Source organism: Atractosteus spatula, chromosome 3 (assembly GCF_055471065.1).
Source record: "Atractosteus spatula isolate fAtrSpa1 chromosome 3, fAtrSpa1.hap1, whole genome shotgun sequence".
NCBI classification, from domain to species: Eukaryota; Metazoa; Chordata; class Actinopteri; order Semionotiformes; family Lepisosteidae; genus Atractosteus; species Atractosteus spatula.
Genome location: NC_142708.1, coordinates 32,644,031 through 32,669,984, shown reverse-complemented (window position 1 = coordinate 32,669,984; position 25,954 = coordinate 32,644,031). Strand labels below are relative to the sequence as shown.

The window sequence follows — 25,954 nt, the reverse complement described above, 5'->3', positions numbered from 1 at the left end:
GATACTGGAAAAATAACCATGGCCTTAAGATTTTCACTTCTTTAAGAATGGAGGGAAGGTCTGTCAATATTAAACAAACGTTCAGTTTGAAAGATTGTGCTATAGGGAATTTTAATTGACTTACCATTGCAGCGATATTTCAGGTTGGACCAAATTATGTTTTCCTGAGAGAAGCAGAACACACCGAGCCGACCACCACGCATTGTGGTGTCAATAGTAACTCCGGAGTCAGCAACCAGCTCCGTACCTTCATAAAACCGGGCTCTGTTGAATTCAGTGACACAAGATAGTTTTAAATAAGAAGTGGTTCTCAATAATGTTCCCCAGACTGCCACACTCACTATCTAGGCAGTACATTGTAGTACTGACCCACAATTTCAAAGAAATCTAGCTCACTTTTTATGGCATTATACTGGTAAACACAATGTAAATTGATTCCAAAACTGATCCATGCACGTCCACAGAGGGAGCCGGAGCCTATCCCAGCAAACAACACAATGGGCACAAGGCAGGATACACTCTGTATGGAACAACAGTCTATCACAGGGCAGTCTGCAGAACCACAGTCACTTAAAATTTGAATTATGATTATGAATCATGAATCATGCTTAAATCACTAATTAAAAGCAGCAACAGTATTAGTTGGAACTGAAAACAGGTGCTCAAAAGAGATGCGCCCAGTGTTTTGCCAGATGGGGCATGGCCATATGATATTGTTGCCTGACTGGATATTTTTCAGGATCAATTACAACAAAATGGATCAAAGTATGAGAATGTAACAGTATTGTCTGCTCAATGTAAAACAAAACATGAAATGGCAAAATACTCAATTTAATAAGGTGTGAACCACTACAGAGATCATAAAGTAAATATTTTATAGTGTTTTTTATTCTGCTTATTGTTCTCCTAAGATTATATTAGGAATTTAATTTCCACTTGCTTTTCTTCTCATTGTATCTCCATTGAATGTCTGCTTATTGTGAAAGATTTTAATCTGCCCTTGGCTACCTGCTATCTGTAACATACATTTGTTGATTTGCTGCATTTGAATGGAGTTTATAATGACAATTTAAACTTGGATGGGATGACAGTAGCCAGGTTCAGTCAGACTCAGCTGTCAGTAATTCATAATCACTCCTGATGTCATTTCCTCACCAAACAAATAACACAAGTATTAGAAGTTATCCCCTTTTCTCCCTCGCAAAACTCTTTTTGCATTCCAACCCCATCTCTCATTCACTTTTCATTCTGCATGGGGGTCATAGCATCCTTGTGCTGTGGCCAAAGGCTAGCCCTCAGCCAAGTGCGTTAAGACAAATTTTGACTAATACACTCCATAATCCATTAAGTATGCTTAATTCTTGAGTGTTGTTATTCGCAGTGAATTTTCTGTTGTTGACCCCTGTGCCATGACCCTATACTGGACTAAGCAGTTTCTGAAAATGGATGGTTGCTGTATTACTGTACTACAGTAAGTCCTGATAAATACATTTCCAAAGTACTTTATAAAAGAGAAAGAGGAACTAATGCTCGTGATTAACTCTGGGATTAATTTAAATGCAGATGCCAGCTGAAGAATAGCTCCTGTCTGTACCCCTGAACTCTTTTCTGGAGAAATGTATAATCTGAAATTAAAAAAATAGATGTTGCTGCAGAAAATCATGAAGCCTTTAATTTTTATTTCTAGTTTAACTCAAGTAATATAATTGTTGGAATTGGAATTGTGACTGCACGTGTGCAGACTAAACCTCTAGTGGCTTACATTTGATGTATGTTTTTCTTGAGCCTCATATTAGATGTACATTATGAACAAAGGTGGAAGGATAACAGCAGCATGAACAACTTAGTGTTTCCTTTCCATATCGTTCATTAATTACTCTGAAAACCCACACTCATTTTGAAACCGATAGAAATATTTACTCTCAGTAAAATCGACAATGCCTTGCATAGCTTCCTGTTTTTCTTATTATTTTACCTCGGGAATCCTCATGCACATCTTTCAATTGATATTTTCAGAGAAGCCTGATTTGTGACTAGGATTTCGAGATATTCCAGGAATGTGAATTCCTTGCTATTTTTCAGGAGAAAGTTTTGGTGAAACAATTTTTCCCCTGTACTTTAAAATGAGTCACTGTGGTGGGTATGAGTATTAAATGCTGTAACACCACTGTCATCACAAATGTCACAGAGTGATAAAAGTGGGTGTGTGGCAATGGCTTGGGGCTATGTTTACATATGCATATATTGTGGTGCACTTGGGTTCCAGAGGACCAGCATTTGTTTACTGTTCAATATTTTGTTTCCATCCATCCATCGAAATGCTTTTTCAAATCCGGGGTTGTGGAGAAGCTGGTGCCTATCCCAGCAAGCAACGGGCACAAGACAGGGTACACCCTGGATGGGACACCAGCCCATTGCAGGGCACACACATAAACACAATGATGCACTCACTCCCACCTCGTTCCCAGAAGCCAATTAACCTACATGTATGTTTTTGGATGGTGGGAGGAAACCGGAGCTCCATGCTAACGCGGAGTGAGCATACAGTACTGTACAAACTCTATACAGGTAGCACCCCAGGTTCAGAATTGAACACAGGAACCTGGCTCATGAACCTGGCTTCACTGTAGCTGTCCTAGGCTAGAGAGTGACATGCACTGAGGCCTGTAGCTACAGTACATCTCTGAGTGTGCTGTGCTAATAAAACAAGCAGATAGCACTCTAGGTCTGGAATTGAACCCGGGGTCCAGCACTGCAAGGCAGCAATGCTAAACACTTTGCAATTTAAAAACACACATATATAACTGTTTTAAACAAAAGTGAGTTTTCCACACCTGATATATCCAACCTGGGGTCTGTGTTGGAGGTACCAGCGATATGAGACTTTGTCCTTCCATCCCACATTCCTGGGGTCTTTCCACAGGAGTCTGACCTGATCATTAGTGTCCCCTGTGTGCCAGAGTGAATTCCTTAAATGCTCTCCGGGACCTGTCTTGGACTTCACAGCCTGATGGGAGACAGTTAAAACATAAGGTAAATGGTAAAATAAAGGACATGCTTTATTATATACAAACTTTAATTAAAATGTAAAAAGAAAATATTAGTGGAAAAAAAATTTAAACCACATCTACCAATAATATCGTTATGCCCTATGATAATGTCTAAATCAAAAATGGGGAGCTGAGTGTGTACCGTAGGTGACACCAACAACACACAAGTGTAACTGTGAAGTGGCACATTTTGTATGCTGAAAATAAATCCTTTTCGTAATCTTCCTCCTTAAGGACATCCTCCATGGGTCTCTTGGGTGGTTCGGTTTAAAAGGCAAACCTCACAAGTGCTAAGGGAGTAAGAGTATTGCTCTGTATTACCCTGTGTGACAAGGTAACTGCAAAAAAAAAGCCATAGTTTCACCTAAAGTCAACAAAGGGCCTCAAAGGCTTGTCTAAAAAAAAATAGAAAGGAATCCCCACATGAGGAATAAGGAAAATAAATGACTCATGTCGGAATTCCAGTAAAATGCAGGAGTCCTGGATCTGGGTCACCAGTATAAAAGTCTGGCACTCAGTAAGGAGTGTTGGTCTGCATTCAGACTCAGATGTTAGGCGTAGCTGGCAGCTTATTTCTTTTGCAATAAGAGAACTTAAAGTATCTTAAAAGAGCACTATGGAAATTAAAATGTTCTCCTCTAGAGATTATGAGAATCAGCTATCTAATATGGTTCCAGGATGATTTCCTCAGAAGTACGCAGGACCACCTTCATAGAAAAAAAATTATCTACAAGCCAAAAAGACAAACCTGGCCCACCTGCTAATCAGAAAGAGTAACTTTTTTCAGATCTGCAATATATTAGTATCCATTTAACAATTTGGAAAACAGGATGACCTTCATTCTGATGAGCCTCTAGGCTCAAGTAAGGAATTTACTTTTACCATTTACTGATCCCTGGTGACTTATAGGAATTAATAATGTTCTTACCTTCAGCTGAATGCCAGGTTCAGCCACAGCTCTAAAAGGCGTTGCCTGCCAATAGGTCTGTTCTGTTTGTTTCCACATGACCACATAAAAGCTCGAGCTGTCTTGGTAGCCAAAGATAAAACCAGCGTAGTCATCATCTGTCACAGTGTTGACATGGAAAGTGCCTTCAAAGTCAACTCCATTGAATGCAGTGTAACCTAGAGAAAACAAGATCAGTGGAATAAAACAAAGACACCGACAGACACTTTATCTTCCCGGTGTGGTGAAGATGTTTGTCCAGAACAAAAAGCTTCATAGTATTAGACTTAAAGAGACAAAAGACTTAATGCTCCATATTTTTAATTTTTGTGACAGTTGTTTAAGACAACCAATTTTATAAGACACACAAATATATATTGCACATGTATAATATCAACCTTTAATTATTCAATAATTATATACCATTGTCACAAAGAGCATTTTTTAATTGAACTGATTTTCAGAAAATGGTAGTTTATTGTATCTCTTACCAACTGCAAGTCCGGGGTCACTGTTCATGGTCTGCACTATCTCCATACCCTGAAATACATGAACAAAATATAATACGAGCATCGCAGATATTCATCTACAGTGCCATCAAAAACATATTGGGACAGTGAATCTAAAGATTTTCACTGTGAGTTCTAATAATACTAAGCAATGATTAATAAGTACAGCTAATAAGTCCTTTCTTTTTAATAAAGTCAATTAATTTCCATCCCTTTGGGTCAATTAAACACACTAATAATGCTGAATGAGCCAAAGAGTTGGAGTAACTGGCTGACAGGAATCTCTTGCTCTTGTTGATATTGTTAATTTGTCTTGCTTTGATGTCAGTGATTGGAGTCTGTAGTCAAAAGTAAGAATGAAAAGCAAAGTACGTCCTGTTAAAGAAAAACGGGGAATTTTGAAGATAAAAGATAATAAACAAACCAGCACCCCTTACAGAAATTACTTGCCAAATACTGTATATTTGTTATACAATAATGAAGAATTAAATTAATAATTAGGAATATAATGAAGCAAGAAACTACTGGCATAATTATCAATCAGACAAGATGAGGCTAGTTAAAAAGAAAAAGTTGTAGTTGATAACAAAACAATTGTCAGAGTTCTAAGTAAAAACCCTTTACTTCTCAGTGAAATCACCCAACTTCCAGAATACAAGGCTTCAGGTATCAAAATCCACAGTGCCAAAGTCGGAGACAGTAGAATTACAGTGTCTACACTGCAAACTGTGCACCGAGCACAAAAAAAGAGATTTAAATTTGCTCAGAAGATCAAATAAGAGCTAGAAGAGTACTGGAACAAAATTGATTAAACAGACAAAGCCAGCATAAACCTCGCCTAAAAGTGATAAAAGGTTAAAGTGTGGAGAATAAACCCTGCTCATCTGTGAAGCATGATGGAGGTAATGTCATGGTCTGGGCATGCATGGCTGCATCTGGAACTGGCTCAGTTGTCTCTGTTGATGATGTAACTAATGATGGCAGCAGAATGACTTATGAAGTTTATAGAAACATTTTTTTCTGCTTATGTAGAATAAAGGGCTTCACCATGCCAAAGCAAAACATATGGCCAATGCATCTGAAGAGTTCATCAAGAGTGCAAAATCTGGCCAAATCAATGTGTAACCATCTTACAAACTGAAGACAAAATTGAAGTTAGAACACCCCAACAACTGGCAAAAACTCATATTTGGTGTAGACAGGTATGTTAAATGATTACACAATATATCTTGTGAGCTCAATGGATCACAAGCGTAATGCAGTTATTGCCTCAAAGAGATATGCAACTCAATATGACTTTTACTCTCTGAAACGTACTTCAAGTGAATATGTCCCAATATTTGCGATCACTTGAAATCACTGGGTTAAACCCTAAGTATGTTTTTGTTCTAATATGATCAATTTTTTATAGTAATCCTATGCATACTGTATATTATATTGTACATACTGTATTATTCATGTTGACAACAAAACTGATAGGTTTTGACTTGTCCAATGCTTTTGGAGAGTACTAAATCCTAGATAACATGCTTTCCAGTTGAGGAAAAATTAAGTGTGGTTGGTTAATTATACTTGTATTCTTAAAAAAACAATATCATATTGTCTTGCGGTCACATTGAGGCTCATTATTTCAAGATTATAATGAGGAATATAAACAGCCCATGATCAGTAATGAAATATACCTGATTGAGAACAACCCAGTTAGGATCAATCTGAGCATCTCCCTCAGGGTCCAGAACGACAGTCTGGTAGGCTCTGAAATCAGTGAGAGTGACCTCGGCATTCTCTGGGCAGATATCAATTCTGTCAATCACTGTGTCCAGATCGAAGTCACTTTCACAGATATCTCCAACTCCATCAGCTGTCAGGAGGAGTTCAGGAGCATAAATGAAATGTGAGTTATAGAGTCTAGGTAAAATTTTTTGAAGATTTAATTATATTTAGATATAGACGTATCTAAAACACTATCAGGTAATAATTTCACTGTGAAAAAATTAAATATTGTTTTTTCCAATATAAGGGGAAACTCTAAACAAAATGCCATACAAAACCCTAACCTTGCATTTCAACTAACAGAAAAACTTAATAGAAAAGGACAAGTGTTTTACAGACGCATGTATTTCCATTTGTTATTACAATTTCTAGTTTCTTTAGCAAGACAGGCCCTATTTTTCTACATTAATTCTAAAAACATTACTGAGCTGTAACACACCCTCCAAAGTTAAGCATCATTTCAATTTAAAATAAAAAAATATCATATACAACTTTCTTTGAATTTTAATTAAAACATAATTTGCCTTATTTGAACATGACTTGTCTAATGTAATGCATCTTTAACAATGTCATACAATGTCATGGCTGAGGTACTAAAATGTAATATTGGAAGATTATATTTCTAAATCATTTAATAGTCTGGTCAGTATTAAAGTTTTACATTTTTTAATGAAGCAAGCTATAAATAAATAAAGACTTTTGCAGCTTCTATTCAGAAGATAAACTTATTTTATTACTTATTTGAATCCTAGTAACCACATGTGTGTTTTCTGTTCAGAAAACAAACAAGCTGTAAATATAAAATTACTTTGTTGTTCACTTTACAAGAACAGTATTTATGATTAACAAGTAGCGAATAAGCCCTTATTTAGGCATGAATAATCTTTACGTCAGAGAGGGATACACAAAATACTGGTAATATTTTTAACATCCAATTAGCTGGTTATACAGTTATTGTAGTAATAAACGTTTAAATTATCTTATATTGCTTCATCCTGTGTTTCTAAATTGTTTTGAGTTTGTTACTTATAAGCATTGTCTTAAAGATGATATTGAAATTAATGTGCACAACATAATTTGAAGGCAATCTCAGTTAGAAAGGGACGAGTACACTAGACATCACCCCATTGCCAAATATGATAAAGAATTGCTGTTGCAGAATAAAAATTGTTTGATTGAATTAGACCTAGGTTCTATTCTGTTAGGAACATTATTTTGTTCAATATAGAGCATAAAGGAAATTTATTTGGAAGTAATAATCTTTTTATCCTGCTGTGAAAGGCAAATGTAAGACCAGTACATACCATTATCATCCACCTGGTCCGGGTTGGGTACCAGCCTGCAATTATCAGGTCCTGGTGGAAGAAGGTCTGGAATACCATCATTGTCATCGTCATCATCACACTCATCTCCAAGGCCGTCCTTGTCACTGTCCAGCTGAGAGCTGTTAATGACGTTGGGACAATTGTCCTTGCTGTCCTGGTGGCCATCTCCATCACTGTGTCAGGTAAAGAATGAAGAGCTTTTAAATCTCACAACCACTCACTCACACTCCAGTGCTGTGTAGGTTAGGACCCTTATATCTTACTGTGCCATAAAATGTCATTCACGTTCTTCAGACTTTTGTATTCCTATTGTTCCCTTTACAATTCTGTTCTGCATTAGCAAGGCTTTTTTAACCCTTAACTGAAATCTTTATTTAGTCAAATGATTATTTCATTCTTTTATACACACTTTTTGGCATTCAGGTTTTTTTTTAGTGATTTGACTGCTTGCCAAATAGCTCAATTTCCAAGGACTAACTCCACTAACCTAGAGTTAGCTATGGTTTCCTATGCCACACATCTGGAAATGCACAGATGACTTCAGTGAGAAACACACTGTTCCCCTACGTGGTGTGTGTCAAATGATAAAAAGCCCTAACAGGTTTTCACAGTAAAATGTATATACTGGTCCTCATCACCTGCAAGTTGTACTGTTGTACTGAGTTTTACCAGGAAGCCACATTGATTAATATTTTATAAATTTTGGAATTGTCAATTATTTTTTATTATATGCCATTAAAGTTTGGAATTCCCTGTTATCCCTGTATATCTTGGCTCCCAGATTTTAAGAGTGAAGAATTGTAGACAGTCCTCTCCAATCTATCCATCCATTGAGTCATTTATTCTACAAGGATTTATGCATTGAAGCCTACAATGAATAATAAAGCATGGCAAACCTGTCTTGGTTTGTGTCACAGGAGTCTCCAACAAGATCGTTATCAATATCAGACTAGAAAAGAAGATACATTTAAGTTAAAAAACACACATACACAAATTCAGCTTTCCACGTCTCATTGCGTAAAACATGGTCTCTGTAATGAATGGTCAAAAGACATTATAGAACAGTGAATTCCCTACCACGGTCCTGGAGGAACACTGTCTCTGCTGCTTTTCATTCCAGTGATAATCCATTACTTAATTGATCTGCTTAGACTTTTATTTGGTAATAAAATAAAAACCATCTGCCTACTTCAAAGGGATGGTTTCTATAAAGTTCAGAAAACAGAAATTTCATAGATGGGGATTAATAGGAGGCCATGATTGGTAAAGGCCAAGGGAAAATTTGGCCAGGACACTGGGGTTACACCCCTACTCTTTGAGAAGTGCTTTGGGATTTTTAATGACCATAGAGAGTCAGGACCTCGGTTCTCAGCCGAAGGACAGCTCCAATTTATAGTGTAGTGTCCTAAGTCCTAATCATTATACTGGGTTATTAGGACCCACACAGATTGCAGGGTAAGCGCCCCCTACTGGTCCCACTAACACCTCTTCAAGCAGCAACCCTAGCTTTCCCGAAGATCTCACATCCAGCCACTGGCTAAGCTCGCACCTGCTGAGCTTTAGTGTGTTGCCAATTGTAAGGTGATATAGCTCCTGGCAAGAAAAGGGAGTCGATCTGGTCCATAATGGGAATACAGATGCACATACTCACACCAGAGCCACTTTTCCCAGAAGCCAATTAAGCTACCAATATGTTTTGGGGCAGTCGGAGAAAACTAGAGCACCACGTGAACACAGGAAGAACATACAGTACAAACTCCATGCAGATAACACCCAAGGTCTGGCCCATGAACCTGGCTTCACTGTAGCTGTCCTGGGCTAGAGACTGCCATGCACTGATGTCTGTAGCTAAACCTCTACGTGAGTGTGCTGTGCTAATAAAGTACACTAGTTTGACCGATGTCAGTGATTGGAGTTTGTAGTCAAAAGTAAGAATGAAAAGCAATGTACGTCCTGTTAAAGAAAAATGGGGAATTTTGAAGATAAAAGATAATTAACAAACCAGCACCCCTAACAGAAATTACTTGCCAAATACTGTATATTTGTTATACAATAATGAAGAATTACATTAATAATTAGGAATATAATGAAGCAAGAAACTACTGGCATAATTATCAATCGGACAAGATGAGGCTAGTTAAAAAGAAAAAGTTGTAGTTGATAACAAAACAATTGTCAGAGCTTCTAAGTAAAAACCCTTTACTTCTCAGTGAAATCACCCAACTTCCAGAATACAAGGCTTCAGGTATCAAAATCCACAGTGCCAAAGACAGAGACAGTAGAATTACAGTGTCTACACTGCAAGCTGTGCACCGAGCACAAAAAAAGAGATTTAAATTTGCTCAGAAGATCAAATAAGAGCTAGAAGAGTACTGGAACAAAATTGAATAAACAGACAAAGCCATCATAAACCTCGCCTAAAAATGATAAAAGGTTAAAGTGTGAAGAAAAAACCCTGCTCATCTGTGAAGCATGATGGAGGTAATTGATTAAAAATCAATAAAAAATAGATTAAATAAGTTTTAATAAAGTGAAAAGACCCAAAGGAAATTCAGCATGTATGATTTGTTTAATTTTTAGGTTGAGCACTTGACCACAACGTTATTTAACATTTTGGGGATCTCATTATAAGCCATATTTAAGAGGAACCTATCTGTGGGGATTTTTGAATAAGTTCAAAAAAAAAATCACCTGATTGGGGTTGCCAATATCCGGACAGCTGTCACAAACGTCTCCCACTCCATCATTGTCTCTGTCCTTCTGGTCCACATTGGGTACTCTCTGACAGTTGTCCAGGAAATTTTTAATGCCTAAAAAACAATGTATTTTAATGTTAGAACATTGTCCAACCTTGATTATATTTCAAAGGGATGGTTAAGTTTTAAGGAGAAAATATGCATATAAACAAGCACTCTTGATTCAAAGCAACATGTAAATTTTTTGTTCATAATTTTAGAAAAATCTCCCTAAATGAATCTTTATTTTGAAATTGCCAAATTATTTTCATTTCGCAATTTACAATGGATTACGTTTTAAAAGTAACTTTTCCCAACACTGCCGATGAAGTATGAAAAATATCATAAAGTACACCACAGCCACAGCCAAAACTCCCGTTTTGTTGCCATTGTAACTTATTAAACGTTGTTTAGGAATACTGCACACAGTACCTCTCTTGGTTTTCGTCACAGGATTATCTGAAAAGATTGTGTATTTAATAAACTAAACTCGTAAAAGAAGTGCAGAGCTACTGAATTTCTACAATTGCTACAACTGAAATAGAAATCAGAAGTCCCTTGAGGAGAGGGGGTGAAACTATAGAAAAGTCAAGTATTACCATAATAATAGGAAATAATTTGTTTATAGGATTGCAGGACCTTAAACGTCAGAAAGTGAAAAAGGTCACTTTGTGTGTTTGTCTACAATTATATACTATAATATGTAAAAGTAAAGCAGGATAACAATATGTCATCCTAACATCCTAGCTGAATTGAATTATCAAGGGCTTCTGGTGTATCGTTGGAAGAAGGGAAATCAAACCTTGACGTCAGGGGTCTCTGGAGGGTTGTAAATTACAAACCTTTCCCGTGAAGTTACAGTATATTGACATTCCCCATTACAAATTGGCTATTGATAACACAAGAGGGCGCTGTTGATTCGAAATATCCACTGAAGCTGCTGATACAGAGGGAAACATACTATATGTTGCAATTATTATAGACAGTGGGCCACTTATTTCTAATTCACTTATTATGGAGTAAGTGGATGGCTCACTTGGAAAATATGTACCTTTATTAACTTACCTAAGCAGTACCTCTGAAGTTGTGCACAAGCAAATAATTCACAAATGTATGTATATTATAGTGCTGGCAAACATAGTCTATTTAGCTAAAAAATTTAAACTTTCTGCTTCTCTAAAAAAATCTTTTCAGGTGTCATTTTAAGAAAAATATGATCTCAGTAGATTCTGTGTTATATGTATATGTGTATATTTGCATAGTATGCATATTGTGTCGGCTAAATATTAATGTACAGCTTTGCTTCTGAAAGCAAAATACTGTCTTACAAACACACCTCTGTATTTGGAAGAGTTTTGAATTAGTATGTCTTTAATGAAAAGGGTTGTTTTTAACGTTGTTGTAGTTAATGTGGTAAACAACAAAGATTCAAGCCAAAAATGACAAGGTTATGCAAGCTGAGGTCAAACCAGGAACAATTAAAAAAAAATAAACTGGAAACCATTGACACATCTGATCCTCTCACCCCCCAGGGCAGGAAAAATGTTTGCCATATGTCTCTAGTGTATTCTCGAATAATGAATGTTTAGAAAAGGCATGTATAATTTTCAAAAAATGAGCTCTCTGCTTTACCAGAGTAAATCTCACAATAAGATGTGCGATATTTGAATTGTAATAATCCTGCCTTTAAATAGATACATGCCAAATATCTATTAGGGTAGACATTTAATAGGATGAAGATAAGAAAACAGAGAACTCTGAAAACAGATTATTTAAACCACACTATTTGACATTAGCTACTGTAGATCTTTGATATTGTATATCACGTAAACAGTGCTGTTTCATTATTTCAGTACTTATTTCACAAAATTTCAAGAATCCCAGATTACTTCCTGCAGGTGAACTTCCACACTACTCAATCACAGGTGCAAAGAATAATTTCCTATATTATCAATATATTTATTCAGTAAATGCCTTAAGTGACCCTCAGAGTACAGTGTCATTCTCTTTTAATGTTTATAGTACCACGTGGTCAATAATTGTAATAAGATCTAATATTAAGTTCATATTAACAAAATGACAGTTCATTACACCTATACCTTAAAAGAACACATTACAAAATTTGTACCAAAACTCTAAGAATCAAAAAGCATTTTGGGTAGCACTTTAAATTGTTTATAGTGCTTCGTGTGATGTGATGCTAAAACTAATGTCATGAGCTCTTATGAACACATTATGTCATTTGCGCATGTCTCATAAAGCATGATGTATGTAATTATAATGTTTTGTGTAGCGGAAGAGTTTATGAAGGGTTTATGAAGCCATTATGCAGCAATTTTCAAATCACGTATTACTGCATTTTTCCTCTTTTCCTCATGGTTCTGTGGACTTTAAAGGACTGGGCTAGACACAGTGACAGCCGAAAAGACATACCGTCACCATCCATGTCATCATCACAGGCATCTCCCTTCCCATCACTGTCAGTGTCCCTCTGATCGGGGTTCTCTACTGTCTTGCAGTTGTCACAGGCATCTCCAAATCCGTCTCTGTCATTGTTCTTCTGGTTCACGTTTGGTGTCAGAACACAGTTATCCTGGAAAAGAAGTGACGCTCTTTATGAAGTCCTGCACAGTTCCATAGTCAAAGGTGTAGCCCGTTTTCCCATTATTTCTTATTCTTGTTCACATTGGCTTTAAAAAAAGGGTTGAAAAAATAAATGTCAAGAAAATACTTTTCAGTTTTTCTAATAATGCCAATAACACTTCTCTGTGATATATAATTGGTACATACAGTACCAGTCAAAAGTTTGAGTACACCTCCTTGAAACCAGGTTTTTCATTATTATCTGTCCTTTAAACTGTATAAAATTGTCTATAAACACTTAATATTTAATTACATGATATGTGTACTTACAACTAAGGTTGTTGCTGGAAGAGGTGTTAGTGGGGCCAGCAGGGGGCGCTCACCCTGTGGTCCATGTGGGTCCTAATGCCCCAGTATAGTGACGGGGACACTATACTGTAAACAGGCGCCGTCCTTCGGATGAGACGTAAAACCGAGGTCCTGTCTCTCTGTGGTCATTAAAAATCCCAGGGTGTCTCTCAAAAAGAGTAGGGGTGTAACCCCAGCGCCCTGGCAAAATTTCCCATTGGCCCTTACCAATCATGGCCTCCTAATAATCCCTATCTATGAATTGGCTTCATTACTCTGCTCTCCTCCCCACTAATAGCTGATGTGTGGTGAGCGTTCTGGTGCACTATGGCTGCTGTCGCATCATCCAGGTGGATGCTGCACATTGGTGGTAGTGGAGGGGAGTCCCCATTACCTGTAAAGCGCTTTGAGTGGAGTGTCCAGAAAAATGCTATATAAGTGTAATCAATTATTATTATTATTATTATTATTATTATTATTATTATTATTATTATTATCTTAAGTGAACTGCATTGAAAATGTTAATTTTTCATTTTCCATTAAATTGAACACCCAAAGCAAGCAGATTTCAGTCTGTAGCCCAGGTTAGTTAAAAGTCAGAAATGTGTATAACATGGTGTTAGAACACTAAAAGAAGTTTAAAATTGTCTTTGTTAGATGTACTCACAGTTAACCAGCATGTTACCTCATTTACCTTTTGTCACCTGTTACTGGTTAATAGGATAGGGTCTACGATTACTGTAAATATAGGGGACATAGGCAAAAGTATGTAATTCCTGAATGAACATGGCAAAAAATGTATTTTCTACTCGAGAATAAAAAGAACTTTATTCATCAAATATTTTTCTCACAATCAAAGCAAAATAATATATGTTACACCTTAATCTTGACATTAAGTTAAGCAAGGGTAGGGCTGGTCATTGTGGGATTATGAGTACTCTAAAGACCACTAGGTTGTTGTAGGTGGTGCTGGTGGATCAGTAGGTGGCACCATTACCTGTAGACCAGAATTTCCTAACCATTGTCATAGTATGGTGACTGGAAACTGTGTTATAGAAGGTGTTATTCTTTGGATCAGACATTAAACAGACGTTCTGAGTGCTTGCTCATTATAGATTCCATGACGCTTTTAAGAAGAATATGGGTGTTAATCCCAGGATCTTGCCACCCTCTAGTATGTTTTAGGAATGAAAATTGCTACACATGTAATCAATTTATTAATAATTGGCATTCATTATCCTTGTACACTAATATTTGTGAGGGTGACAACCTACAGTAGATCCTGTCCCAGAAGCACAGGTCACAATGTGGGACAGGTCTGTTCTCTACTGAACAAGATACCAATTCATCTCAGGACCAAACAGGGACAATTCAGAATACAACTTTGGAAAATGGGAGGAAAACAGAGCACTTAGCAACAGGTCACACAAAGTAAAGCCTAAAGCAGATATAAAACTAAGGACCCTGATATAGAGAGTGTCGATTACTACATACGGAAACAAGAAGGCAGACATCCTGAATGGCTGACCAGCAGTACAGTGAAAATGCCTAGAAACAAGTTTTCCCTTTTTCCCATTAGAGTCTGCCATTGCTTCAACACAGTTTTACTTTAAATGGATAGGTTGACAGACAGACATTATCATCCTACAGTCTTGCCAGATATATAGTCTTGTATGCAAGCCAGATATAAGAAATATAGCTTGCTAAAGCATACTACAAAGTAAATCAGCAACTAAGAATATAGAAACATTAAACATCCACAGTGGATGTTAAATATATCTCAAAGTGTCAACTTCAATTACAGTATTATTTAAAATTTTTATCCTTAGCCTTGATGTAATTCCAAATTGCACAATTATCAATGTGCATTCAGAACATGGTAATCACTACAAAGCATGAAAGCATCTGCCAGATGCATGAACATGCCCTGTTGTTGTATTTCTACACCTGGTTTGCAAAATGAAGATTTTATCAGTTTATGATGCAGCTTTAGGGACTGCAGGCTGAACAGTGCATACCTGCTCATTGGGAATGCCATCCCCATCTGCATCGTCATCACATGCGTCGCCATACCCATCTCTGTCAGCGTCTTCTTGTCCAGAGTTGGGGACATACACACAGTTGTCCTTCAGTAAGATAATGAAAAACACATCTGTAAGCCCAGTCTTTGATATTATCGAGTAAGGTTCTGCTTTTGGTTTTGCCACTACTGAAAATGATCAAAGGAATAAGAAGAGTTACAGTAGGTGAATATTACTTTTCGGCAGCTTCTGTCTTTGCACTTGAGTTCTTCGTCTGGGTAGCCGTCGATGTCGGTGTCCTTTCCACACAAATACCCATTGCCAGCCCAGCCAATGCCACACTGCAGCAAGAAATAAATGAAAGAATGAACTTACACTGGGAAATCTGTCGACAGCAAAATGGTACAGTAGGTGATGGCTCTTTGAACACAAATCCTTGTTTATCCTAATGACAATGAATGGCAGGAGGAGGTCATTGAAGGGGGCGTCTCAATGTCTCTGCTTCTTCATGACATATGGGCCCTTGACTATTATACTTTAGTTGTCAATATTGTTTTAAAGAACAAATACTACAATTAACATTGACAATTATTATTACTTAATAATAATTAATAACTCCTTACACTTATACTGCATATGGCTTTTCTGGATAAAATTCTGGATTTTTGGGGTTATATTTGCTGGATATATTTTTTCTGGATGTACACTATATAGTATATTTAAAGTATACTGCAGCTGGCTAATTTCAAGAAGCAGGTCAATATATTGGACAATAAATTGTTGAGAGTTTTAATGGATCTGACACTGTGCCAGATATCTACAGTAGATACCCATGAGAGCAAAGTAATAAAATATACCAGAACCAGTCATGCTTTACCCCTAAATCAAGCATAAAATATGAGCACAAGTTACTTGTTTTAAGTCTGTCTCCCTTAGAATGTCCACCTTTCCTGGAAAAAAAATTCAGCCTACAGTATGTAGTGCTCCACCAATTTCAGGATCAGTGGCTTTGACCTTATCATAATATCTTCTTATCTTACCACACAGCTTATGTCTCCATCTCTTTCCACAATGCACTGCGCATTTATGTTGCAGGGGTTCAACAGGCTGTTACCACAGCTTCTTTCAGGACGGCAGCCTTTCACTTGATCGCCAACAAAACCAGCTTTACATCCCCCACAACGGAATGAACCCTGCAGATTCAAATCGTCACACGCATGCATAACAGGTTTTCTATTTGTCTTTATTTTATTTAAATTTTAACAAATCAAACAAACAAATCCTTATTGTTGTATTGATTTGATAAACCTGTTTCTCTGCACAGTAATATTTTTCTGCTGTCGTATTTTAAAGTCTACAGAGAGCAGTACATTTATCTTATTTTAGGTTTGGCATTTGTGTGCTTGTTTTTATGACAGTTTTGCAGTTGTTAATTTACCTGTTTACTTTTTCACAGACATCCTTGAAATATGTGTACTTCTTTTCTGGCATTCTTGATTCACATCCTATTTTCAAATTTAAATTACAGAACTGAATCTGCTGTCATGAGTTCAGTGGAGTTGCTAACCTGCCACTGATTCACTGAATTGTTTTTTCAGCCATGTGAACTAACAAGTGAATGCTTACCAAGGTGTTCAAGCAGATAGAGTTTGATGCACAGCCTCCATTATTGGGTCCCTTGCACTCATCCACATCACTGCATGACTATAGTCAGAATGAGAAAAATATCTACAGTGAGTTCTCAAGCTTCGTTATTAATACGTGTTGATAGTGGAATCATACTTAAATTAAAACATTGGGCTGAGTTTCTTTGTTGACTTATACAGCACACAAAAGTTCAGTTTATCTAAACACTAGTAACACTGTGAAAGGGTCTTCTAAATACCTTTCAGATAAGCAGACATGAAGCTGTACCATTTCTGGAAAAAAAACAAATTCTGCATTGTTTACATTTCCCCGGCACATCCCCAGTTAAAAGTATATCGTGCTGGGATTATTAGCAAAATTCAAAGATGTTTACTTTTCTGGCAAATGGAATTAAAATAACATAAAGTTCCAAAATTAGAGGTAGCCTCATTCTTCACCTGCTAGGACCACACCATACAGTGAAACCTTATTTATTATACTACTGGTATACCTGCTTGTGCGTTTTGGCGTAGCTCACTCCCACTCCCTGGATACTTTGGCCAGTGTACCCCAGAGGACAGGCCTCACACCTGAAGCCTGGGGCCATGTTGATGCATTGAACTCCAGGAAAGCAGGGGTTGAACTGACACTGTGAGCGAACAACAGAACAAAGTTCTGTTTCAGACGTCAAGGACAAGAGAACTTTCATCAGTGAGCTTGAAATCGGTGAGATGCCGTTCAAGTGAAATGCGGCATCATACAAAGTCACAATTAAATCATAAATGCAACAGATTGCAATGTAGAACGTGTACTCCATTACTTAATATGTTCACAGAAATACAAAACAGAATGCTATGGAGCCTTTATTTTGTTCTTTAAATTTAGTTTTAAAATGTGTAATTTAAATAAAGTCAAAGCAAAGCCAGGAGTCTGCTAATGCCAATCTAGGTCATGAACATATGGTTATGAACGTCTAACTGAACAGTTTTGTGTTATAAGGCAAATTTAAACAAATAAAAAAGCATGATAGTGCATGATGGTCATTTAGTCCTCCTAGCCTACTTGCTTTTTGGTAAACAATTGGTTATCATTAAGTATAGTATATTTAAAATGCCAAATAGGTGAGGACAAACATATTTATAATCCAGTTCTGTCTTTACAATTAATGCCAAAAGAGGAATGCATTCAATCTTAAAATCAGTTGAACTAATTTTATCTCATGTGAAATTCAGTGGTGTGCTCTCAGTCAGGAAGCTGGCACAGGGCTGCTGGGCAAAATATATTATTTGGTGCCTTTAACGTAATAAAAATGAAAAGATATTTTGTTAAAGCTCGTCATGCTTATGTTTATTAAACTACAAAGCATTATCTGAGTTTCATGGATATTTATTTGTATAAATTCAGCAAACCCAACTGGCAACAGGTTTCTCCTGGGATAACAATGGATAGGAAACATTGGACACAGGCTTGTGTTTTCATGATCTTTTACATAAAGAGCTCATTGAAACACAAATAATGCGTGCTGTGGCATTAAATAACCTTAGAGCTGCTTGAGATAATGGAACGAGTAATGGAAAATGAAAAATACTAATAAACTTAAATATGCTTAATAAATGTTAGCCAAAGGCTAAATAAACAGGTTTCACTTTTTATGACCTGCTTCTAATTGGGCTTTATTTTAAAAAGAATGATGTGTGCATCCTACATTCCCCTGGAATGACGAAGCCCCAGCAGCACTGAACACATCATGTGCTGACAATTGGGGAATCTTTACTGAATCTCAGTAAACTAATAAAAGCAATAAGGGTCGAACCCGAAAAGCCTGACCTATAGGCTTCCATCAGCACAGCAAGTGGGTGTCCTTACTGGCCAGGTCACTCAGGCACACTTTGCAATGTAATTTCTCATAGGGTGGTTTTTGACTACCTTTTATGAATAAAATGGAATCTTTCATTACATTGTCTGCAATCAAAAGCAGAATTTAATCAACAGCAATTTAAAAAATGGATTTGCCTAGAGAAGGGTCGTTTTTGACATAATGCCATTCATACATTAGTTCTTATCAATAAATACAGTTCCAATATGCCACTGTCAAATAAGTCAAATAATGTGCATTGTGTGCATACTACAGGTCTCCGTACATGTTAAATGCTGGATATTTTCAAATTTCCTAATAAAATTCTTAATATGAAAAATACAATGAAACACGGCCTATTTAATTAAAAAGATTAACTTTACACATAACCCTGGCAAATGCCAGATGGGCATGCTTTGCTGTTTGCTTCAATGTACAGTAAATGTCTCCTGCTGCATTTATTTAAAGTTGTACAACTCGGTAATCCTCGGCAACCTGTCGTTCAGGAAGCTCATGAGCGCAACTATTTACTAGCTGGAGAAGAATCAATAAGCATTACCTCATCCACATCATCGCAGTTATACCCATCTCCAGTATATCCATCAGGACATCGGTCACACACAAAACCCGTCTCTGTCTCCATGCACATGTCCTCTCGGAAACAAGAGCTGGGGGTACAGCGTGGCTTGGGTGTGATGGGGATGGGATTTCTCCCATCCTTGTCTCCATCGCCATCTCCATCGCCATCTCCATCTTTATCTCTATTCCCATCTCCATCCCCATCTCCACCCCCATCTCCATCTGGTTCTATTCCAGTCCCACCCAAACCTAGCATAAAGTAAGAAGAAATTAGTTTCAGACCTTCTAGACAATTTCATAACTATATCTACATACTGTATATATCATGCTTCTAGTATTGAAATGGAAGACTGAGTACTTTAATAAAAGCCTTGACACAAAACTGAAAGATCCAGATGATTATGGGGTGTTAATTATTAAGAAATGTTCATTCATATTTTCAATGGTACCAGATCTTTTAATTTACAATAAAAATGGATCAAATGGATTTGAATTGGAGTCAAAAAGAATATTGATTTTGCATGCAGAAATCTATCAGTTTGCATGTGCTTATCTGAATGGCACCAACTCCGTAAGCATCTGCTATTCCAGCTTTTTTTATTTTGTGTTGCACTCCTTGCAATTCCTGGTAGACAATTTGCAGTTGTGTTTCACATTTGCCTAAAGAGGAGACTGCATGCCACATACTATGCAGGATAAGTTAAATGCCAAAAACCCTCACTGGTCAAAACATTAGAAAACACTGTAGTAAAGTAGACTTGTCCAGTGATTAACATTGTAGGCTGATGATATTTTTTGATATTCTTACACAAGGGTTTATTTGCAAATAAGCCCTATCGAATTCTTAGAAGGATCAACTTTGGTTGAGGTTGTAATGAAGGACATGTGTTTGGGATGGAAATACATATTCTATACCAGTTCCACCTCTCAAAAAGGTCTCCCGGCAAGGGAAGGCAAAGCAAGTCTTTCTCACTTGCCTTAAACAAGCAGTTCACTACCCACCACCATGAGAACCAATTCATTTGACCTGTGGCTCATTTTTTAACGAGTGAGTGTTTATTGGCATAGATTGTCTTTAAAACGTGAGAATTATAATGGTGGTTAAGTGGCTGTTTGCCCTGTAAGTTTTCTGCAGTTGGAGCTCCTTTCTCTTGGTAATTCCACTGCAGAATTTCAATGAATTCAGCTGCATACATGTATAGCAGCTATGACAAGACTTTTGAAATTGATGACAGTTCTAATAGCTGGGCAGCTGTGCTGTAAATCTTAAGAACAAAAGATCTCAACATGTCTTACGACAGGCTTGGCATTCCGATATAGTGTTTCTCAGGAAAGATGTTTCTTTGACCTGCGAAAACATTTTTGACAAAAAATAACATTTTAACAAAACTTGCATGTTAGAGTTTCATATAAGGTGAACTATGTAGTAATGAATCAAATTACAAAGTCAGCACCTGTTGCTTCAGGACTTCTTTCAGCTCTTCAATCACTTTGGTTAGTTGACCCATCTGATTTGACAGTTGTCTTCCGCTGATGCCTAAGTTAAAAAAAAATCCATGAATCTGCCTCATTTACAATACAGGAAGGAAGGGGGAGTTAACGTTATAATAGTTATATATAGTTGAAAAACATACCCAAATTCTGTGCAGAGTCACTCTGTTGTAGAGAACAGTCTTGTGTTGCCGCTACATTTTCAAGTGAATCATCAACCACAACTTTCAGATCTTCAAGGATTTCCTACCAGGTCAAAAGCAAATTCAAGAAACTTTGAATTGATTGATTTAAACAAAAATCAGTTGCAGTTCTTTATGTTCGCTGAAGTCTTCTAGTAGAGACCTAGTTGGCATCTACAAATGTTAAATATCAGAATAACAGTTTCAAAAGTATAGAGATGTAAATAGAAATCATCTTCTTTTTCTTTACCTTGGATTGTTTTACAGATCTATTGCGGATGTAACAATATTGTCAAAAACAAACTATATTTTTTTTATTCCAACTGTTTTTGCACACTGTTTCTGCTAAGGTTTATTTGAGTTTAGTGTTATTTAACTTTGTTGTTTTTTTCTGTGTTTAAGTCACTGTTTCCTTAATGTCTTTGTATTGGAGCATACATGCAAATAAGCCTTTCATTGCACTTGTGCAAAATGACAGATAAACCCTGAATACTAATACTGTTAGGACTTTGGTACACTTTCTCATAACTGAACACTATGTACTGTACAAGGAAATTTAACTAACCATAATTAAACACACAGATAATATTAATACAAGCCAAACCTCTAAAATGTATTTAAATGGTGCAGAAATCCACATGCCTCCTCACATACACACCTGTGGTTTTCCTTTAAGTGTCCTGAGCTCTATCAGACCAGAATCTGTTGGCAGTCCTTTGAATGCTGCAGGTAGATCTCTGACAGTTTCTATTTGCTTGCAGTCGACATAGAGTTCCACTGTGATGGACCTTTGATGTAAGTCACTTAAATGGAAAAGTACTGCATGCCGTTTTCCATCCGCCAGCTGGACATTGTTGAAGGTGATGATGTTTAACTTTCCATCATTTTTCAGATACCTAAGAATCGCTGATGAGGGTAAATAAATTGAACATTAAACACAGTGTTGTCTGACTAACACCCTCAGCATGGACGGCATGAAGCATTGTACTGACCATCAGATTTTGGCCTTATTTTTCAAAACCTTCAGCACTGCAGCATTCTTAATTCTAGATATGAAATCCAAAGAACAAACCTTTTCCAATAATTTAATAATATTATTTAACAAAATATGTTTTAACTAGAGAAAGTAGTATCTGCATCGGGTTTTAATTTATATTTAATTTTATTTCATTTATATTTATAATTTATATGAAAATATAAAAATATCCTTTAAGACTATGATATGTACTGATGGGGTATAGAATGTAGACTTTCTTCCTACCTCTGTTGAGCTTGCCAAGCACTGTGAACTCAAAGATCTTGGTATTGTCCCTTCGAGAGTACAGGCCAAATATTGTGGTTCCTGTCTTTGGCTGAAGCTTAAATGTTGTAAGGATGAACACTTCATTCACAGATGAAGCTGTGAGTCCCTGCTCCACAAGATCAGGTAGGGATTCTGGTGTTGCTAGAAGGTCATAAACTGCAAAATAAAGGACTAATTAGCCATCTCTTAAATGAATTCAGAGCCCATGCTTATTAAAATTAATAAAACTCTGTAAAAAAACTAAAAGTAAAAAAAGTAAAACACCAGCAACAAAATGGAACCATCATATCTGATTTCCTGGCTTTGTGTTTCATCATGAATACAGCTTTCATATCCTTTTTTTTAAAGGCTCATTTTAATATGACATAGTTTTGTATGCAAAGTTGCTTCTTGACTATGTGCTATAACAGTATAAATGCCAAATATGTATATTTGTATATGTACAGTATATGTACATATGTATATGTATCAGCGCTATACAATTAGTACCAATTTATTGATAAATTGACAAATTGAGAAATTATACAAAACACCTTGAGGTTAAAGATGTGGTGATTCAGCTATTTGAACTGATAAACAAATGGATCTGAAACAGAACATCACAACACAGAAAAGAGTGAAGGAGGCCACTTGACTCATGGATGCTAATAGTTTGATAAGAATCCAAAAAAGTATACAGGTTTATGCTATAGTAATTTGTCATTTGCTGTCAGTTTCTTTTGTTTTGTTTTCATGATATAATGTGGTAAACACATTTTCACTTTTACATTTGATATGAAGTACTTATTAAATGTTCTAGGTATTATTCCACTACATATGAACATTGTGTAGTGCAGAGGTTCACAAGCCTGGTTCTGGGGAGCCACATACAGTGCCTACAGTAGTTTCCATTCCAGCTCAGCTCTTTATTTAATCCATCCATCCATTTTCTAATTGTTTTATACAATTCAGGCACACGGCAGAGCTGGAACCTACCCCAGCAAGCAATGGGTGCAAGGCAGGATGTACTGTATCCTGGAGGGGGCGCCAGTCATCACAGGCCAGACAGACACAAACAGAGATACGCATGTACTCACACAAGGCCTATTTCCTTAAAGCCAATTAACTAGCCATTACCTATCCAAATCAGTGTCTTTGGATAATAGAAGGAAACTGGAGCACATGAAGGAAACCCATGCAAACAAGGGGAGAACATATAAACTCCACACAGACAGCACCCCAGGAGATGAACCCAAGGCCCCACTGCTGTGAGGCAGCAATTATAACACCTACGCCACTTTGCCTTCCCTCTTTATTTAATTGAGCCTGAATTAACCTGTTGCTTGATTGGCTCCATCCGCAAGTTTTTCCTCCTGAAATCTTTCTATGTAGATTTCAAAAGTGAGGCGTCTTAAGTTGCTTATGAAACACGACATTTCAGTGGAAACCTCTGAAAATTATTTAGGTACTAAGGAACAATTAAAGAGTTCAAATAATCGTGTAACCGAAGATACAGCTGGAATGAAAACCAGTAGGCATGTGGACCCCAAGAACTAGAGGATAGAGTGAAACCCCTTGTGCAGAGGAATACTGTATTAAAAACAATAGATGAGTTACTGTTCATTAATACACAACTAGCCAAAAAAACAGTTTAAGCCTGCTTTATGCATAATCAAAACTTAACACACTTCTTATTTGACCTATGAATGATAATGATAAAGTTTTTAAAGTCATACAGCATAAGCCATCCCCCCTTTATTCTTTCAAATATTAAATATCCAATTCTAAACCCACATAAGCACCAGGCTGAAGAGAGGTACTTGAGCCCAGACTGAGTAGCTAGCAAGGTCTTTTTGATGAATGGTTAACCTAATCCACTAAAGCTGCCATAATATGAGGCCTTGGCTGAATATTATTAGTGATTTCACCTGTTTTCAACTGTCTACAGTAGAGGTTAGAGTGTCAGTTCAAAATGAATAAACCACAGTTGATTTTTTCTCCTTTTCATCTACTGTATAAGCACAGATGTTTGTTTTGTCCTTCCTGAGGATCATGGACCTAAACTAATGAGAACTTGCACCAGCTTTTTCCTTGGATGAGTGGTTTAGCTCACACAGCAGATACTTCATTTAAAGTGGCAACCGCATTGTAATCTGCCGTATGCATGCTCATTTGCAGCAAATTGTTTTAAGCTGCAGTAAAATGATGTATCTCTGTCTATTGTTATGAATGATTTTTTTAAACCAGAAAAACAGTGTTTGTGCATATCTTGAACTTTATTGCAAGTTATTAAAATCATGTTATAATACACATCTGAAATTCTGAGCTAAATAATAAAAACATTCCTTAAAAATGTGTCAGACAGCATTAAGAAAAAAAAACAAACCAAAGAATTTAATATGCTATGATGTAGACCTAACCCGTAGAAGTAGAGTTAAGGGAAGCAGTTTTACTTTAAGATTGGATAAGATTAGGATTCACAGCTTTAGGTTTCACTAAACCTCACATTTAATGAGTAAGCCCAAGCATGGTGTTTGGAGCCCAGGCAACAGAACCCAGGTGATTATATATATAAAGAAAAATACATATGTACCGAATACAGTATGTGTCACACATTACCTAAATATTTTAAGTACATGAATCCCTTAAATATTAAAGATTGAACAAAATCCTGGTTTCATATTCTTACATGTAACCCCCCCCCCCACACACACACACACACTGATACTCATTTCCTTTAGATATTTGGCATTTTAAAGGTTTGCTTATATACCATATATTTATCTGGATACTGTATACAGTATGTGTTAATAATGCAAACCATTGAATTAGCCTCAAATGAGTAATAGAAGAAAGCCTTTCAGTTAAATTAAATCCAGACAGGACGAAACACCAGAGGGGCTATTGCTGTAATTGAAACACTCTGCAGCTGCACGGCCACATTAGCAAGCAGAGCCACCTATGCTTCTGTTTATCTAATTAGCCGATGCAATATATTCTTTGGGTCTTCTATTGCACACATACTGTATCCATTTGAAATAAATCATAGAATTCCATTCTCTTGGTTTCAAATATCCATAGCTTCTTTCTTGTGATTCTTTGTATTTTTCCAAATCATAGATGTTTCCCTGCTGTGTAATTTGTAGAAGTAGTGTGTGAAATTTAAACAGAGTGAGAGATCAGCCAAATGCCAAGATTTCTTTAATATGATTAGAGCCTTTGATAATGAATTTTCTTTAGGTTTATGTTTTATCTGTTGTTGTTTTTTTAAATGTAACACAAATCATATTGCCCTAAAAAGTCAAGACAGTGGTATTGCTGCTCTTTTTAACTAGCTGAAGAACTATGCAAACTGGAGCCAAACCACTTAGGTAAAACGTTTGACTTGTATTCATAAGATGATCTCACGGCAGTACTTTTGGATGAGTTCTCCTTTACTTGACCACAATATTAACGAAAACAAAAGAACTTTTATATAACTGTGTATCCCTTCTGAGTAAAACAAAGTAGTGAACTCGTAAGTGTATTTTGCAGAGCAGGTACACTCATCCTCCTCACTTTACCAGGAAAGACAGGTAGGTAGTATACAGATGCATCTAAACATAATATGAATATACAGGTACTGTATATGAATAAACAGGTATGTAAA

The 25,954-nt window shown here is 36.6% G+C and overlaps 1 protein-coding gene across 1 annotated transcript in view; it reads right to left on the bottom strand.

Moving 5' to 3' along the window:
- thbs4a (thrombospondin 4a) overlaps nt 1-25,954 on the bottom strand; it is a 28,946-nt gene that overhangs the window by 2,682 nt on the left and 310 nt on the right. Inside the window, exons 2-21 of the mRNA XM_088912025.1 lie at nt 22,285-22,482; nt 21,682-21,929; nt 20,985-21,087; nt 20,805-20,887; nt 20,647-20,698; nt 19,331-19,599; nt 17,428-17,565; nt 16,917-16,994; nt 16,331-16,483; nt 15,527-15,631; nt 15,288-15,395; nt 12,772-12,931; nt 10,295-10,413; nt 8,500-8,552; nt 7,583-7,776; nt 6,188-6,366; nt 4,488-4,536; nt 3,979-4,175; nt 2,835-3,007; nt 125-264 (exon numbers count right to left, since the gene is read on the bottom strand). Of these exons, the coding sequence (XP_088768151.1) occupies nt 125-264; nt 2,835-3,007; nt 3,979-4,175; nt 4,488-4,536; nt 6,188-6,366; nt 7,583-7,776; nt 8,500-8,552; nt 10,295-10,413; nt 12,772-12,931; nt 15,288-15,395; nt 15,527-15,631; nt 16,331-16,483; nt 16,917-16,994; nt 17,428-17,565; nt 19,331-19,599; nt 20,647-20,698; nt 20,805-20,887; nt 20,985-21,087; nt 21,682-21,929; nt 22,285-22,482 (2,799 nt within the window). The remainder of the gene's footprint in view (nt 1-124; nt 265-2,834; nt 3,008-3,978; nt 4,176-4,487; nt 4,537-6,187; nt 6,367-7,582; nt 7,777-8,499; nt 8,553-10,294; nt 10,414-12,771; nt 12,932-15,287; nt 15,396-15,526; nt 15,632-16,330; nt 16,484-16,916; nt 16,995-17,427; nt 17,566-19,330; nt 19,600-20,646; nt 20,699-20,804; nt 20,888-20,984; nt 21,088-21,681; nt 21,930-22,284; nt 22,483-25,954) is intronic.